The 13,839-nt window shown below is 37.9% G+C and overlaps 2 protein-coding genes across 2 annotated transcripts; one reads left to right on the top strand and one right to left on the bottom strand.

Annotated features, from left to right (window-relative positions):
- Window positions 1–3,756: 3,756 nt before the first annotated feature.
- On the bottom strand, window positions 3,757–6,202 carry LOC110738201 (probable pectinesterase 67). Its single transcript, XM_021918573.1, has 5 exons — window positions 5,437–6,202; window positions 4,983–5,145; window positions 4,693–4,899; window positions 4,322–4,569; window positions 3,757–4,128 (listed from the first exon to the last, which is right to left on the bottom strand). Exons 1-5 carry the CDS (start codon window positions 5,727–5,729, stop codon window positions 3,972–3,974), a joined length of 1,068 nt encoding a protein of 355 aa, XP_021774265.1. The 5' UTR covers window positions 5,730–6,202; the 3' UTR covers window positions 3,757–3,971.
- A 3,205-nt stretch (window positions 6,203–9,407) lies between these two features.
- On the top strand, window positions 9,408–10,982 carry LOC110738193. Its single transcript, XM_021918565.1, has one exon. The coding sequence runs from the start codon at window positions 9,408–9,410 to the stop codon at window positions 10,980–10,982; it is 1,575 nt and encodes a 524-aa protein (XP_021774257.1).
- Window positions 10,983–13,839: the final 2,857 nt, after the last annotated feature.

Raw genomic sequence — 13,839 nt, 5'->3', positions numbered from 1 at the left:
GTCTCTAATATCCTCCGGCAGTCCAATTGGCTGGGTGGAACCATCCAATTTTCCTTTAAACGACCAATTTACCAGTTTATAACTTGCACTGATTTCTTTAACTCAAGCCTACCATGAAAATTTATGACAACATATAATGATCATATATGGTTCCAAACAACATTATATGACCCCGAGATGTATTCCCTAAAATCTCAAGGGTATTCGACACCGTACCCGGAAACCTCCAAACTTTCTAAAAAACCGTGGATATAAGCATTTAATTTTGGAATTTTTTGACTTTTTTTCGCCCAGGAAAAAAAATTGCCGAAATTTTAACCATGGTCCCTAATACACTCCGGGAGTCTAATTGGGTGGGTGTATCCATCCAATTTGCCATTAAATGACCAATAAACCGGTTTACAACTTGCACCGATTTCATTAAATCATGCCTACCAAAAACATTTATAACAACATATAATGATCATAATTGGTTCTAAACGAAATTATATGACCCCGAGATGTATACCCTAAAATTTTAAGACTTTTCGACACCGGGCCTCGAAACCTCAAAAATTTCTGAAAAAGCGTGGATATTAGCCTTCAATTTTGGAATTTTTTTACTTTTTTACGACCCGAAATAAAAATTGACGAAATGTTTACCATAGTCCCTAATATCCTCCGGAAGTCTAATTGGCTGGGTGGAACCATCCAATTTTTATTTAAACGACCAATTTACCAGTTTATAACTTGCACCGATTTCTTTAACTCAAGCCTACCATGAACATTTATGACAACATATAATGATCATATATGGTTCCAAACGACATTATATGACCCCGAGATTTATTACCTAAAATCTCAAGGGTATTCGACACCGTACCCCGAAACCTCCAAAATTTCTAAAAAGCTTGGATATAAGCCTTCAATTTTGGAATTTTTTGACTTTTTTTCGCCCAGGAAAAAAAATTGCCGAAATTTAAACCATGGTCCCTAATACCCTCCGGGAATCTAATTGGGTGGGTGTATCCATCCAACTTGCAATTATATGACCAATAAACCGGTTTACAACTTGCACCGATTTCATTAAATCAACCCTACCAAGAACATTTATAACAACATATAATAATCATAAATGGTTCTAAACGACATTATATGACCCCGAGATATATAGCCTAAAATTTTAAGACTTTTCGACACCGGGCCTCGAAACCTCAAAAATTTCTAAAAAAGCGTGGATATTAGCCTTCAATTTTGGAATTTTTTGACTTTTTTTCGCCCCGAAAATAAAAATTGCCGAAATGTTTACCATAGTCCTTAATATCCTCCGGAAGTCCAATTGGCTGGGTGGAACCATCCAATTTTCCTTTAAACGACCAATTTACCACTTTATAACTTGCATCGATTTCTTTAACTCAAGCTTACCATGAACATTTATGACAACATATAATGATTATATATGGTTGCAAAAGACATTATATGACCCCTAGATGTATTCCCTAAAATATCAAGGGTATTCGACACCATACCTTGAAACCTCCAAAATTTCTAAAAAATCGTGGATATAAGCCTTCAATTTTTGAATTTTTTTCGCCCAGAAAAAAAAATTGCCGAAATTTTAACCATGGTCCGTAATACCTTCCGAGAGTCTAATTGGGTGGGTGTATCCATCCAATTTTCCTTTAAATGACCAATTTACCGGTTTACGACTTGCACCGATTTTATTAAATCAAGCCTAGCAAGAACATTTATGACAACATATAATGATCATAAATGGTTCTAAACGACATTATATGACTCCGAAATGTATCCCCTAAAATTTCAAGACTTTTCGACACCGGGCCTCGAAACCTCCAAAATTTCTGAAAAAGCGTGGATATTAGCCTTCAATTTTGGAATTTTTTGACTTTTTTTCGCCCAGAAATAAAAAATTGCCGAAATGTTTACCATAGTCCCTAATACCCTCCGCGAGTCCAATTGGGTGGGTGTAACCATCCAATTTGTCTTTAAACGTCCAATTTATCGGTTTACAACTTGCACCGATTTACTGGTTTACAACGACCAATTTAATGAACTTGCGCTGAACCCGATTTTAACCGAAATTGATCCAAACCCGTTTTAACCCGTCAAGACACGAATTTTTACTACCTGACCTAGCTGAATTCAACCCGACCCGAATTTAACCTTACCTATTACAAACATGACCCGAAATTAACCACACTTGTTATTGACCTGACCCAAATTAAGCCCGACTTGTTTGACCTGTCCCGAATTTTACCAGACCTATTACTTACCCAACCCAAAAATTCAACCCGATCTGTTACTAACTCGACTCGAAATTAACACGACTTGTTATTGACCCGACCTAAATTCAACCCAAATTATTCATGACCCGATTTCAAATCACCTTATATGCAATTTAGACCACCTTATTATTGTTGATCAAAGCATTTTGTCTAGGGAGACCAAGTCGGTCCAGGCTAGCAAAAGAAAGAAGCATCATCCTCAAATTTAAGAGTTAAATATAGTTTATATTTGTTTTATGGTCAAAGGAGATAATTATCTTCCTAAATTAAAGACTATAGTTCCCTAGTATATTGCCATATATATTATAGTCAAAGAAAATAATTAGCTTGATAAAAATGATAATTATCTATTTATAGTTAGTTGAACCCGAATATGACATGACTTGGAAATGACCCGACCTGATTGTAACCTGCAAATTATTGACTTGATCATAACCCGACTTGAATCTGAGAATGACCCGACTTGGAAATGAACCAACCTGATTATAACCCGCAAATTATTGACTTGAACCCGACTTGAACCCGAGAATGACCCGACTTGAAAATGACCCGACCGATTATAATCCACAAATTATTGACTTGAACCGAACCCGACTCAAACCCGAGAATGACCCGACCTGATTCTAACCCGCAAATTATTGACTTGAACCGAACCCGAGAATTACCCTAACCCGTGAAAACCTGAATTAAACCCGATATATTGTTCACCCGATCCGAATGTAACCTGACCCAAACCCGATAAGAAGTGTCACCCGACTCAAGCATGACCCAACCAAACCTGACCCACATAGGTTATGGAATTTATTCGAATTGACCCGACCCAAACCCAACCCGTTTACCCGAATTGACAGCTCTACCTCTTACACATTATTTTAGTCCGATTTAAGGACTAATTAGCTAAATTGGTATAAAATTTAAATTTTTGTGATACTGAACCTTAATTTCTCTAGAACGTAACAAATATTTAGTTAAACATGGTTCATATACCAAAAGACCGGTGGGGGATAGTGCAGATGAAGGTCATTGAATTGATCTACGTATCTAGTTGAAACTTAGATATTTCATTATTTTTGTAAGGGACATTCAAGGCTAACAAAAAGAATGACCTAGAATGGTTATGTCTTATGTGGTCACAAATATGCAAAAATAATTGAACTCTTTTAATTTCAAAATATGCAAAAGTAATTGAGCTCATTTAATTTCAAAAGAATGACCTAATTAACCATTTACTTTTAAATTTTGTATGAAATTGTCTATTGAAATGTTATACTTATGTGCATTTAGCAAAACTAATTGAACTCTTTTAATTTCAAAAAAATATGATGAAAAATCCTTTTGAAAGTCGTTAATTAATTATAACTTTATTACCACACAATTCACTTTAAGCTCAAAGTTTTAAGAAAAGAATATGTGCATGTGTACATACTCAGTAGTTACTGGTAAATAAACAACCAAAAATCCAAGTAGTCAATTCAACAAATTAAAGGAAGTATGATCAAGTAATTAATTTATATGAAAGCCCTTGGATGTATGGATCTCTTCCTTAGCTTGTTTAGGGGAGCAGTGTATACTGTATATATATAGTACTCGTACAAATTTAAGCAGCAATGCAAACAACTCTCTCATCATTAAATCTTTTTAATTTTTAAAAGCTCTACTAATTAATTTAATTACATGAAAAACACATTAATCAATCCATGCTGGTAACCATTGCTTCCCATCAATGAAGTCTATGGTGAGAAGAGGAGCTGCTTCTTCGTCGCTTAGACGTATACTCCACGAAGCTCGATCCCCTGTGCCTGATCCAGGTCCATGGCATGCATACTCCGCATGAAATAAGTTGCTGTTACATGAACAATAATCGATTTTTATCAAGTCTCTTATAGGGTTTTAAACTCGTTTTAACTACTAAATTAAACGTAATGTGATAACTTCCCAATGGATATGCTCTCTTTGCTTGGAATTAATAGTACATGCTATTATATTTTAGAATTTTCAGAAAAAGTTGTCACTAAGACAATGACAGAATGACTTACTCGGTGGATCCATCGTAACTCCAATTAGTCCATCCTTCCGATGTAACAGTTCCAGACATGTATGTATTTGCAAAGAGCACCCTAGAATAGGCACCTTTAGCTCTACCCAAATAAACTTGTCCTGTTCCATAAACCTTTGCTTTATTGAACACATATCCACTTGGTTCATCTGCACTCTCCCTATTTTGTGCTGTAATTGAACCATGGATCTTTATCCTCCGGTCAACCAACACGAAGATCTCACACTCCTACAATTGATTAGTAAATGTTTAGATGTATTAGGTATTCCACTCGTGTAGACAGTACATACACTATTATTAAATGTAACCAACTAACCACGACAAATAAAGTTTAAACTAGAAAACACGTACATGGAAAAGGGATCTGGCACGACCAAAGATAAAGTCGATGGAGCCTTGGATGTAACAACCTTGATAATAGTGCCTACCCTTTTGATCAAAGAGTGTGTTATGTGTGCTAAAAAATCCACAATGATAGAATGCAGCCATGTCTGATGCTACATATGCTGCCACTGATTGATTTTGTGAGGTGTATGCTTCTCCAGTTGGAGCATCATTCTGTATATTATAACAATTCAAGTTATTAAAACTAAATTAATTGAAAATTTAATAAAATATTCTAGTTTAGGAAATTACATTACCTTAAAACTTATTCCAAATGCAACAAAATTTGAGGCTTCAACCTTGAATGTTGCAGACTCAATGTTATCGGTAGAGCTTTGAGACCAAACAATATAGGTCCTACCTTTACCATTTCCTCTCAAGAATATCTTTGGTTTATTGCGGGGTATATGTACTTTCTCCCTATTAATCCAAAGCACATAATATAATTATTAAGATTAATTATTCATAAAATAATCACATACATTTTCCTTAGGTAATCATTGTAAATTAATGAATTTTTAGTAACATATTAAATTATTTAAGGTGAAATCAAGGATACGTACAAGTGTACAAGCCTATGGAAATTTTACAAATTATATTATTTATAGGATTATTGTAAAATTTTCAAACGATCGAGGTTAAGAATTTATGTTGCAAACTTACGTCCCCTATATATGTAATGGTTATGATGTACATAAAGAAAATGTTAACCTGTAAATTCCTTTTCTAAGATGGATGGTGACCCAATTAGAATTTCCTACAGGAACTGCATCAATTGCTGCTTGAACACTTTTATAATCTCCATTGCCATTAACATCAACCACGATCGTTCGATTACCACCGATTTTCCCCGTTAGGAGAGGCGCGTCTATGACGTTCTTATGGATGGTACCTTGATGTTCATGATGAGAACTATATCCTTCACCTATGTTTACATTAGAAACAAGAATTATATAGATTATTATTGCCAATGCATTCAAAACTTTGGTATCATGCAAATACATTATTTTTGATGATTTTTTAAATTTTTTTTATTTTTTTTATATTTTTTATTGGGTGTAGGAATGAGAATTTGTTTGACAAAAAGGAGAATGGTCTGGTAAAATTGTTGTTAGCCAATATTTGAGCTTGGCATTATTAGATTTGGAGCCGTAATACAAGGAATTTAGATTTTCTATATTAGAATTTCACCAGAGATTTTTTAGTGATTGTTTAAATTTATTATCTGTTGGCTCTAATTTTCCTTTGGAATTTTTATGGTGGTTGTGAGTTGAAGTCATTTTGATTTGACTCATTTATTTGAGGCTAAAGGTTGTACATAAACTAATTTGGTGGTAAGAAAAATGACTCCTTTATGGGGAGCTATATCCACCATTGTCTTAGTTGCTCTATTCATTTTTTCACTGTCTTTAAAATGCATATTTAATTGTTTGAATATAATACATTTAATCCTAAAGTTTATATTATGTTGATATAAAAAAAAAAAAAAAAAAAAAAAAAAAAAAAAAAACAACACATACATTAAAACAAATTTAAAGGTATTCTATATGAAAATATGTAATTTTCCTTTAACTATAAAATATGGTCAAGAACAGAGTCAAAGTGTTCTTGGTTTTTCTCTCTCTAAACGAGAGCATCTCTCACTAAAAGTGAGCTCCTCCTAGCTTTGCTAGAGTTCATCAAGCTCCAGCTTGAAGATACTGCATGCATGCAGATTTTATCCTCCTCTTTGATTAAGTAATTGAGCATTTGGCTACGTATAGCTCCTCCTAGGTTGGAGATCTTGCAATCTCTTTTCTTCTGTTTGGGGTTAAACCCTCTTTTTCTTTGTCCGAATTTTTTTTTCCTGTTATCATACAAAACTTCTCAAATTGCAATTAAAGGCAGCAACCTTTACTAAGTAAGTTGCTATTCCAAGAAAGCTTATGCGCCTCCTTGCCGCTCCATGCAGCCAATAACATTTTAGCATTAATTGCTCTGATTATTACTGGTGCAGAAAATTTAGCTAGAGTCGGCTAGCTATTGTTTAGAGTTTATTTACACGAAACCCCCTGCTCCCCACGCTCAAATTCTTTCGTCTTCCAAGATCTACTGTTTCGATTATAAATGCGAAAGAGACTGCAGCATTGATACTCAACTCAAAATTCTTCTCTTCTGTCTTTTCTTCACTTCTATTCCAGTCTTTAATTCTCTTCTTACAACTTCTTCTTCCATTCTCCCTGTTCTAATATGAGTAATACCAATCAATCTCCGAATAACAATAACGAACAAGAAGACATAGACCTAAGAGGAGGGCCTTTAATTCCCTATCCTCCAGATTTTAATGTAGACAATATCAATATTAATTTTAACCTGAGTGTGATAGGCCTATTCGTAGGTCCTCATCCTCCCTCGGCCCCATTGGTGCAACAAATTGTTAACTCAAGATGGATAAGAAGTGGGGAAATAAGGGTCTACAGGTCGGGACCTTACTTCTTATTCGAATGTAGTATGGTAGAAGATCAGCAAGCCTTAGTATGGGTTAGCACGACGAATATTGATGGAAGGCTCATCAATTTCAGGCAATATTAGATTGACTATGTGCCACATCAAATGAGATTTTCTTTAACAAGGCTATGGGTTAGGGTTTATGGATTACCCTTAGCCTATCTCACGGAAGGGTGGGCAAGACAGATATTTAGGCATGTGGGCTACATAGAGGAGTTAGATCTCGAAGGGGAAGATCTACCAATTCAAGCGGAACTAAGGGCTAGGGTCCTTGTGGATCTATCAATCCCACCAATTCCGGGGTGCTTCATACCTTTGGAAGGGAATAGAGTTATATGGGTCTACCTAAGGTATGAGGGTCTGTTCAAATTCTGCAAATTGTGTGGGTGCGTAGGACACGCCACGTCTCGATGCCTCCTTCACCCCGTCACTGCAAGAAGACGTGTTAGGAGAAGGCTAGATGAAGTCGAGGCTGACGGAATAAGGGTTCTCTATGGCCCAAGAGAATACCCCTTTTATTCGAACTTCATACGAGGCTTACCTGACTGACAAAGGTTTCGCAACTCGGGGGTGGACTTGAGGCACCATAACCACCCGGAAGACAATCCGATCTTCATGAGGGTGCCCCAAGAAGCGGCATTCGAGGCTGAGCACCCGTTTGAGGGGCATTCTTCATCGCCGGAGAGCAACGGGAGTGATCATTTCCACACCAGAAATGAAGATTTTTCTACTGACGAATCTGAGTTAGTAGAACTCGAGGAAACCAATCAGGTTCAACCTGATTTAGTGAGGTCCCCTGGAAGAAGACTCGGCTTAGGCAATGATCCCTATGCCGAGTTTGTGGTGCCGAGGCAGAGCAACCCTAACCCTAATGTGGGTATCTCTTCAAACAGCGTTCGAAGGCAACTTTTTAGTGATGTTCAAGGTGGAGATACGAGACTTAACTTGGGCCCAAGCAACCCAAACCGACTGATGGGTGGTTGGTTACCACCATCTCCGATGCGCAGCCCGCCTCCCCCACCTCGACCCAACTTCGTGGGCTCGACTTATGAGGTGGGGGAATCATCTTCAGCCCAACAAAGGATCGACTAAGGGGGTGGACAAGGATCTTTATTCCACACTCTTGGGATCTCAGAGTGGGCAGCAGCCCCGGTGTGGGCCGAGCAGCATCAAATGGACTTGGCAGGTTATAGGGACGGTGTTCACATCGACAATGGGCAGGGTTTAGCTGTGCAAAATGGGTTTATGAACTCGGCTATTGTGGCAACAAGGAGGAATAGTGATGAAACTTTATCGGATGCGGATTATGCTAGTGTGATGGAAGCAAGCACTATTCTTGCTTTAGGAATCCGAAGTGCAAGAAGGGAAGAAATTAGGGAATTGCACCGGATTGCGAGAGGCATCACCCACCCTTCTTGCAACTCTCGCCGGAGGATCTTGGAGGGTTGCCAAACCTACCTCTTACGGAGTCCGACCCACCGAACACTCCGGTATCTCATCTTAGCTCTTTCAATTTTACTGATTTGTTTAACTATGATGATAGAGCTAACAACAAGGAAAGGATAAGGGAAGCAATAGGGCATCTCCCGCACTCTTGTGATGATGGTTCGGTTCGGTTTTGTGAATCGGATAAAACTTGGGAGGAAAGGAAAAGGCTCAAAAGGCTACATAGGTGGTCCGAAAAGGGAGGGTTCAACATATGGAAGAAGGATGGCAAAGGCAAGAGGAAATTTGCCTCAAAGGCACTCTCGGATCCGGATATGGCTCATGCTCTAGGGGTCGAAATTGATGACGATATTCAAAGGAAGGCAAGGAACAAAAGGCAACAAGAGTTTTCATCTTCTTCATCAGAATCATTTAAGAGGAAAAAGAGTGAGGAGGTGACCTCCGCTCTAAGAATTATAGTGGATGACATGGACATTGATTTGCAAATCTCAATCTTTGAATCAGTAAGGATTTCTTCAAATGGTGAGGCAGCCGACTCCAAGGGGCCTACAAATGGAATATGAAAGTGGTGGCATGGAATTGTAGGGGCTTGAATGATCCACACTCCCTTGCAATTCCCTATCTAGTGTGGCTCTATCGGTCTAAGTCACCTATGTTTTTGTTTATCTCGGAAACAAAAATGGATTTTGTTAATGCGGCTAGTAAATTATGTATGTTATACCCTACTTCAATTTTTGGTTGTGACTCGAATGGAAGTTGGTTGTGACTCGAATGGAAGTAGTGGAGGTCTACTAGTTTTAGGTTGGTCTAGTAACGTAGTTGAATGTTTGTATGCTACTAAGAATTTTATCCTATTTAAAATATATGAAGCTAATGGAAGGTTTAAGTATGTCTTGTTTCTTTACGGTGAGCCTCAAGTAGAAAATAGGACAATCGTTTGGGAACAAATTCAATGGATTTTGGAAGAGTACAAAAATGTTCTAGTAATGGGGGACTTTAACCAAGTAGAAAGTGGAACTGACAAAATGGGAGGCACGACCCAAATTAGAGGCATAAATTCTTTCTTAGATTGGAGATTTAGTAGCAATGTTACGGAGGTCCTTTTCTCGGGACCAAGGTTTACTTGGAGCAACAAAAGGGATGAGAATGAGCTCATTTTGGAAAGGTTAGACCGGGCCTACATAACGGAAGAATGGTTCCAACATTCACCGGATGGTATAGTAGTGCATGAACCAATTATCTGTTCTGATCATGCAGCGATCACCTATAGTTCTGAGAGGTTCAACAACAATTCTAATAGGCCATACCAAATTGAAAATTGGTGCCTTCGCTTCACGAAAATAAAAGAAATCGTGGAAAGGGAATGGAAGGTGGAAGTTCAAGGCTCACCTATGTTCCAAGTGGCAAGGAAACTCTCGAGGGTAAGAACAAATATGCAATATTGGTGTTTGGAAAACAAGAAACTATGGGGAGTTAATTGGAGGAAAGTCACGAATGATATACATGACACAGGAATGAGTATCAACTCAGTTAGTGAAGGGGGAGAGTATATCAATCTCATAAATCAACTAGTTCCAGAGAATCAGCTGAGCTTCGAATTTTGGAAACAACGAATGAAAGCAAATTGGATCAAGTATGGTGACTGCTCGACCCCCACAATGTATAGGAAGGTGAAACAACGACAGTTACACAATGAGATTGTAACTTTGAGAGATGAAAATGACACATGGGTCGAAGGGCGGAAAGAAGTGGAAGAGGTGGTTTTGAACTCAATTAAAGAGGTTTACAAGCCAAATACTCAAAGACATCATGGAGAGAATATCGATCTGCTTCTTAGGGAATTGGATATTCCCAACCTCACAAACACTGATCGGGAATGGTTAGACAAGCCTTTTACAGATCAAGAAATAAGAAAGGCTATGCTTAATATCCATAGTTCTAAATCGCCGGGGCCGGATGGGTTCACTGCGGACTTCTTTCATGTCTACTGGAAGGAGGTGGGACAATTGGTAACGGAGAGTGTCCATCAATTTTTGAGGACGGGAAATATTCTTAAAGAATGGAACCAATCTCTCTTGGTTTTAATCCCAAAGGTAAAGGTGCCCGAGGTTGCTAACCAATTCAGGCCGATTAGTCTCTATAACACAGTCTACAAGTGCATCTCGAAGTGTCTAGTTAATAGGCTAAAGGTAGTTCTTCCAAGCTTGATCTCGGAAAACCAACATGCTTTTATTCCGGGTAGATACATGGAAGATAACATTCTCCTGAGCCATGAGCTAATGCATCTTATTAACACAAAAAAGGGCTCGAACTTTACGGTGTGAAGATTGATATGTCAAAAGCATATGACAGGGTAGATTGGCTCTTTCTTCTTAAGGTCCTACAAGAGTATGGGTTCTCAGCGCACTGGATTCGGATGATCTCACAATGTATAGCGACTGTAAGCTATAAAGCTGTCATCAATAGGAAAGTAACCGAACATTTTTCACCAGAATGTGGTCTAAGGCAAGGGGACCCTCTTTCCCCTTACCTTTTTATCTTTTGTATGGATATACTTTCTAGAATTCTAGGCCTAGCTGAGGATATTAACCTGTTCAAGGGTTTGAAGGTTTCTAGGAGATCCCCATCCATTTCACACCTATTTTTCGCTGATGATGCTATGCTTTTCTTTAAAGCAAATGAAGGGGCTTGCAAGTGAATAAGGGAGATTCTTCTTAGGTTTAGTACAGTTTCAGGTCAGCAGTTAAATCTACAAAAATCCCATGTCAAGTTCTCCCCAGGGGCAGATAATGGTATGAAGTCAGAAATGAGAAGAATTCTTGCTATGTCGGAAACTGATAATATGGGGACTCATTTGGGAGCCCCAATCGACATTCAAGGAAATAAAAACCAGTCGTTCCAGTATTTGGTTGACAAGGTAGCGGGGAAAATCATGTCTTGGGCCCCTATAAAGCTGGCACAAGCTGCAAAATTAGTCCTCATCAATACAGTTTTGGTTAGCATGTCTGCCCATGTTATGAAATGCCTTAAGCTCCCACTAAGCTTAACCAACAAACTGGATTCTCTCATTACTAGGTTCCGGTGGTCCAACAACGAGAACAAGAGTATGCATTGGGTAAGTAAAACTATCACCCAGCTACCTAAAAGCATGGGAGGTCTAGGAATCAGAAGGGCTTCAACTCTTAATAAAGCCCTACTTTTCAAACAAGCAACAAGGATGCATTTGAACCCACAGTTGTTACTGTCTAGGGTGCACAAAGGGTTGCAGGCTTGCGAGATATGCTCAATAGCTACCCCTTATGTTCGAAAAGGAAATCCCTTAATGGGGAGATCAAGCATCCAAAGGGTTAAAGAGGATTTTAGAAATGGGTTTGCTTGGAAATCTGGGAATGGAAATATTATTAAGGTCATCAGCATGCCTTGGGTCAATGGAGATGTTCCAGTTGTTAATGCTAACCAAACTCTAAGGGCGGCTAGGGGCTGGAAGGTTAGTGAGTTTATCGATGAGGAAACAAGTACTTGGAAAGCGGGGAAGGTAAGATAATGCTTTGAATGGGACAGTGCAAGGTCTATCTTGTCAATGGAGCTTCCCTCTACAAACAAAGATGACTTCATCTATTGGAAGTTGATGTGTTTATTTTATATAGTATTTTACCCCCGTCCCTTGGTCATAATTAGTAGTGTTTTTGGCTCTTTAGAGCCACTTTTATTACTAATTGGTGTTTTCCAGTGTTTTCGTAGATTTGGTTGACTTTTGCAGGGATTTATTCTTTTGGAGTATTTTCCCGAGATATTTTGAAGCAATCACGAGCATTGGAGAAACACGAACAGAGTTTATAGCCCAGGGCCGGTTAGAGACATCGAACCGGTGACTAAGGGCTCAGTATAGGTGATACCGGGGCATTTGGACCGAGTATTCAAGACCCAAAGAGGAAACCCAGGTTGGTCCGAAGAATTGGAGCCCAATCAAATTCCGAATAGTGGCCCAAATGATCCGCCCGACCAAAAAGGCCGGCGCCCTGAGGCGCGCCCGGCCGGGCGGGAGAAGCGCCCGGTGACGCGCCCGGCTGGACGCGAGATTGCTATTAGAGATAAAAAAAAGGCGCGCCCGATCGGGCGCGTGTATATTTAGGAGACGATTAGCGTCGTTTTAATTTGCTTTGGTTTAGGATTTTTGTACGGGGTATAAATACTCCTCCGTAATATGATTTTAGAACTTCTTCTTCTTCTTCTCTTAATCTCTTCTCTTAGACTTTCTCTCACTACTTAGTTTTCTCTCTCTTAATCTCTCTCTAAACTTTTGTTCTTAATTTTTTCATTAATTCCAGATTTTTTTTGGTAACGATTTCTCTTCCCTTAATCTTAATTATTTATTTTATTCCTTTGATCATGATTTATTTATTTGTTTTGTTTAGTTTATATCTAATTATGTGTGAGTAGTTTAATTTCTAGGGTTCATGGGGATCTAATAAATAATATGAAGGGGTAAATTATTGTTGTTGATTATCAATGCTAGATTAATTTCCTATTGATTGGATTAATGCTCTGTGACTAGATTAGGCCTATCTTTTATGCATGAGTTTGACAATATTGATTCAAGAATCGAGAGATGAGAATTAATGTTTAGGTCTAGTTTCAATAGGCAAGTTAATTTATAAATGGTTAAGTCAAGAATCGAGAGATGAGATTTAATACCGGTAGATTAATTCTGTGATTGTAATACGTAGCGAAAGCCCTTTACAATCTGGTTAATTGATGCATTGATGATTAACTATTATTGATTATTGATATTGCATGATAATTTCCTATTGAATTGTTTTAATGTTTTACAATTGCGGCTTGTAAAAGTATAGCAATATTAAATTGATGAATCGAGCAGATGTTAATTTGATATTAAAGGCTATTTTCAATAAGAACTTAGATCTAGTAAATTGCGAGAGCCTGTTAGATCTATGTTGATTAATAAATTGCGAGAGCCTGTTAATCATGTTATTTATGCAATGTCAATGATTGATTACTATGTTTTACCCTGGAGTATTATTTATTGGTGAACCTATGCCCTAGATCCTTCATATATTATTTTCTCCCTATTCCTACTCTTCTTAGTTTAGTTTCTTATTCAACTATAAATATTGGTTACTTAAATAATTTAGATTATAATATTAATTAGGAGTAAAAAGA

The sequence above is a fragment of the Chenopodium quinoa genome, unplaced genomic scaffold (genome assembly GCF_001683475.1).
Source record: "Chenopodium quinoa cultivar QQ74 unplaced genomic scaffold, ASM168347v1, whole genome shotgun sequence".
NCBI lineage: Eukaryota > Viridiplantae > Streptophyta > Magnoliopsida > Caryophyllales > Amaranthaceae > Chenopodium > Chenopodium quinoa.
Note: the sequence above shows the minus strand (reverse complement) of the source record. Positions and strands in the feature narration are given on the sequence as shown.

Excerpts from the sequence above, each read along its gene's own strand:
- LOC110738193 (XM_021918565.1), top strand. The coding sequence starts at position 9,408 with ATGGAAGTTGGTTGTGACTCGAATGGAAGTAGTGGAGGTCTACTAGTT.
- LOC110738201 (XM_021918573.1), bottom strand. The coding sequence starts at position 5,729 with ATGTATTTGCATGATACCAAAGTTTTGAATGCATTGGCAATAATAATC. Across the intron at positions 4,900-4,982 it reads CATTTGGAATAAGTTTTAAG|AATGATGCTCCAACTGGAGA; the intron begins GTAATGTAATTT and ends TATAATATACAG. Across the intron at positions 4,570-4,692 it reads GTGCCAGATCCCTTTTCCAT|GAGTGTGAGATCTTCGTGTT; the intron begins GTACGTGTTTTC and ends AATCAATTGTAG.